The sequence below is a fragment of the Lipotes vexillifer genome, unplaced genomic scaffold, assembly GCF_000442215.2.
Source record: "Lipotes vexillifer unplaced genomic scaffold, Lipotes_vexillifer_v1.1 scaffold230, whole genome shotgun sequence".
Taxonomy (NCBI): Eukaryota; Metazoa; Chordata; class Mammalia; order Artiodactyla; family Lipotidae; genus Lipotes; species Lipotes vexillifer.
Genome location: NW_006775143.1, coordinates 7,938,458 through 7,943,150, shown reverse-complemented (window position 1 = coordinate 7,943,150; position 4,693 = coordinate 7,938,458). Strand labels below are relative to the sequence as shown.

Here is a 4,693-nt window from a genome sequence, read left to right as displayed (position 1 = left end):
GGGAAAGAGACTGGAACTGATCCAGATTGTGACAGTCTAAATTAGGGGTAAAAGCTAAGGGACTTGGGGGAGGGAGGATGGGGAAGGGAAGTTTAATGGGTCTGGGGTCTCCTTTGGGGGTGATGAAAATGTTCTGGAATTGTGATAGAGGTGTCGGTTGAATGACATTGCGATTGTACTAAATACCACTGAATTGTATACTTTTTAAAATAAATTTATTTATTTTTGGCTGTGTTGGGTCTTCGTTGCTGTGCACGGGCTTCCTCTAGTAGCGGCGAGCGGGGGCTACTCTTCTTTGCGGTGCGTGGGCTTCTCAATGCGGTGGCTTCTCTTGTTGCGGAGCACAGGCTCTGGCCACGCAGGCTTCAGTAGTTGTGGCACGTGGGTTCAGTAGTGGTGGCTTGCGGGCTCTAGAGCACAGGCTCAGTAGTTGTGGCGCATGGGCTTAGTTGATCTGTGGCATGTGGGATCTTCTCAAACCAGGGATCGAACCCGTGTGCATTGGCAGTGGGCTTCTCAATGCGGTGGCTTCTCTTGTTGCGGAGCACAGGCTCTGGCCACGCAGGCTTCAGTAGTTGTGGCACGTGGGGTCAGTAGTGGTGGCTTGCGGGCTCTAGAGCACAGGCTCAGTAGTTGTGGCGCATGGGCTTAGTTGATCTGTGGCATGTGGGATCTTCTCAAACCAGGGATCGAACCCGTGTCCCCTGCATTGGCAGGCGGATTCTTAACCATTGCACCACCAGGGAAGTCCCTGAATTGTATACTTCAAAATGGTTCACTTTATGCTATGTGAATTTCATGTTGGCTGCCCGGGTGGGAATCTCGGCTACACCACTTACTGTCTTAAATGGTAAGACTTACTGGGTAAGTTCTTAGCCTCCCTGGCTTCAGTTTTCTCACGTATAAAATGTACTTAATAAGAATGGTACTGCATACAGTAGCTAAACAGGATTAAACACATGAGACGGGCTCAGCCAGCACACATGAGTGGTCAGAAATTATGAGTTTATGTTATTGGAGTTGCTGCTGAAAGCTATGAGGTCTAGAGATCTATAAATAAAACTAAGATTTGAGTCACTCACCTAAAATAATTTTCTTGTCGTGACCAATAGAGGTTATCTAGATTTTTGAGACACTAAGCATGTAACAATAAGAAAATGTAGCTTTCATCACAATATCCCTTTCGAGTTGTAAAACGACTCTATCCATGTCATTTGACCCAATAGGCACCAAATATTTTTGATTACAGGGAGAAGTCTTACCACACATACGCCCTCTCAGCATGGAGCCTGGTCTGCAGAAGAGGAAAGCCTTTTCGGTTTCTAAGGAATTGCTGTCAGCTACAAGCATTTCAGATGCAAGATGAAAGGAATACATGGGCTCCTTAGTAAGGGTCCTTTTCAGTCGATTTGTGATAGTTTCCAACGTCTTAATGAGTCGTTGCTGATTTTCCAATTCAAGGGTATCATTTCTTTCATCGGGTAAGGGCACACTAGCTGAGATAAAAACGAAGTAAGAGAAAACATAACACACACACATGGTGTTGCAGGAAGCCATTTGTACTGAGTTTTTACCAAAGAGAAAAAGCATATTAAAAATCTTCCAGGAAAAATAAACTGAAACTTAAACACCACTTACTGAGCAACTAGTACCTGGAGAATATTAAGAACAACACGAATTGTTTTAATCTTTCTCTCCTATGATGGATCTACATCACCCTTTTGTGGAGTTCTTCATGATCACATATTAAATTCCTGCAAACTCTCGCTTTTTAAAAACACACCGTAGTTCATCATGCCAAGATGAGCACAAAGCAGGGGGCTTGTTGCTATGGGAACTATAAAATACATCTGTGATATTAAGAAAAAAATGACAAAACTTGGTTGATTGTGCTTGCCCTGATTTTCAGTTCCAGGGTCATTTCCTAATAATGATAACAAATAGAAAACTTGAAAAACAGGTCTCCAACGAAGAATTTCTCACTATATTAACCTTTTCAAACAGAGAGTCTATCCTTACCTGTGATGTTAAAAATTAACTTAATTTTGTGGTCAGATAATGGGGCACTTCTTTTAATCCGTGAAGATCTGGCTTTGCCGGCGCCCGTGGGTGTTTCTCGCACAGTGTCCAGGAAGTCATCATAAGAGTAATCCAGCCTGTTAGCTGCACCCCAGCCGACAGGTCCTGGACAATTGGGGCAGAGAGACAAAAGATGTTACAGTTGCACCTTTATCAGCGTTTAGGTTCTAATGTTAGGCCACAAATCAAACTGTCCTTGATCATTGCTTAAATTGCCCATAATGTACCATATACAAGGTTTCATCTGTAATATCATATTGTAGCTTTAGGCACTTCATATTAAGTTTAGATTACCAATGAATTCCACTAAAAGTATAAAGCAAAGTCTCTGTAGAGCTATACAGGCATTTAAAACATTGTATCCTTGACCTGATAATAAATTACCTTAACTTTAGAGGAAATGGGAGGAGGTACAGATTTTAATCAATTCCTATTTCCCTTCAGGGTTTGCTCCATCCTTGCTTTTTTACATCAGCGTTATAAACTGAATGCATGTAAACAGATTTCCTTTTGTGAAGACTGTTCAAATACCTGCATATCTGCATTATATTTCAAAGGTGGGGGTAGTTTCTGAGGGCAGCATGTAAGTTAAATGATTACGTAGTTGGGAAACTATGCTGGAGGTAGCACGGCTGCACGTGATTCTTTAGATGCCCTCCATATCACTGTGATCAACCATAAGGATTCAGACTGTGGCTTCTCATATATGTTGTACGGCTGCACAATCTTAGTCAAGGTCCTTTCAACTCTCTGAGTCTCAGTTTCTTTGTGTCTAAACTGAGATCATTGTGCTTACCTCATAGGTTTGTCTGTGGAATAACTGAGCTAATTTATGCAAACTATCTAGCTCATATTTGACTCATTCTAAAACCTCAGTGATAGTAAATGATATTAATATTGGTCTAGGCATACTGTTGTTGCTTAGTTAGGTGCTTTAAACATCAAATTCTATCTATACAGACTTGTCCACTTAAGTAAGTTGGTTTTTGAGGTTTTTTAAAAAAATTTTTTTAGCTTAATTCATGTTTTGGGCCATTAAAAAGAACTGGGATCAATATTTTTGTTTTTCATTTAAACATTTGTCCCACAAGTGTCATGTAGCCATTATGTTGATAGAAAAAAAAAAAACAGCTTAGCAAAGAGAAAAATATAAAAGATTACTTATAGTTCCATCACATGGAAATAATGACCATAACATTTTAGGCAAGTATTTTTTCTATGAATATATAAACACACACATACACATTTATGCATAGATACATACATACATATATATATAGCTAGAATAAAAATAAACATACTGCACTTTTAACAAAACGAGATCATACTATATGTATATTATTTGGTAATCGTTTTTCAAATTTTTTCCAAAAATATAATATTTCTGTGTCAAATGGTTTCATAATATTCTCTTCTATAGCTATAGTACAAACTAAGCAGGTTTCTATCTTCAGACTTTTAGGTTATTTCAAAATTTTAGAACATCCTTGTACATACACTATTTCATAAAGTATAAGACACCATCAATGAGAAGACACATCCCAATTTCAGAGGTGCCCAAATGAAAAGTGCACATCTTAGAATTTATAAAATGTGGTACATGTTTGTACATTAGCATGACTTTTATCTTGAGAAATATCCTTGGAAGTGGAATTTCTGGGTCTGAGCATTTTTAATCCTTTAGATACATATCGTCAAACGCCCTTCAATGTCTCCTCTACACACAATATATGAATATGATTTTTTTTCCCCTGACACCCTTGCCAACTCTGGGTGTTATGATTCTTATTCAAATTTGTTAATCTGACAGGTCAAAAATGGCATCTCATTTTAGTTTTCATTTGAATTACATGATTATTATAAGATCAAACAATTTTAATATATTTATTGGCCCTTTATTTTCCATACATTATAACTTGCCAAGGTGTTATAACTATTACGCTGATCTTGTGACTCTGTTGTGAGGACACTCAAGGAGAAAGGGTTGTCTCTTAGGATCACTTGTACCACATGCCATCTGGATCCTTCTAGAATGACAAACATCACCCATCTCAAAGCCTCATGATGACAACTGATTCCCTCTGTGTGTATCCCTGCACCCCTGCAACCTACCTCAACAATCTGGGGGTTGAGGGAAACCTGGGTCATGTGTGACAGAAGAGGCATTATTATTCTAGGTGTGCCACTGCCAGCTCCCCTGCCAATGCCACCTTGTGTTTTTCTATCTAAAACTTTAATGTCCAATATGTTCACTGAGAAGTTGTACATAATAGTTAAAATTGGAAAACAACCTAAAGCCTACCAATAGGAAATTGTTTATATAAATGATGGCAAACTGACTCATAAAATAATATGTAGATATTAAAATTGTATTGAAGTATAATATTTATGACATAAAAATGTCCTGAATAAAATCTTACCTAAAAATTCACGTTTACAAAATAGTATGGGTCAGCATACATATGCATGTACAGTTACATATTCACTAATATATTAACAGAATCATTTCTGGGATTGCAGGTTATCTCAATATCATTCTTTGTTCTTTAGCATTTTTCAAATTTTTGCAAAAAACATATATGCACAAAAAAAATTTTTTTTTTTTTTTTTTTTT

The 4,693-nt window shown here is 38.0% G+C and overlaps 1 protein-coding gene across 1 annotated transcript in view; it reads right to left on the bottom strand.

Moving 5' to 3' along the window:
• The window catches only part of SVEP1 (sushi, von Willebrand factor type A, EGF and pentraxin domain containing 1), a 186,639-nt gene that overhangs the window by 83,731 nt on the left and 98,215 nt on the right, over positions 1–4,693 (bottom strand). Inside the window, exons 15-16 of the mRNA XM_007449809.1 lie at positions 2,020–2,184; positions 1,263–1,496 (exon numbers count right to left, since the gene is read on the bottom strand). Coding sequence (XP_007449871.1) covers positions 1,263–1,496; positions 2,020–2,184 — 399 coding nt within the window. The remainder of the gene's footprint in view (positions 1–1,262; positions 1,497–2,019; positions 2,185–4,693) is intronic.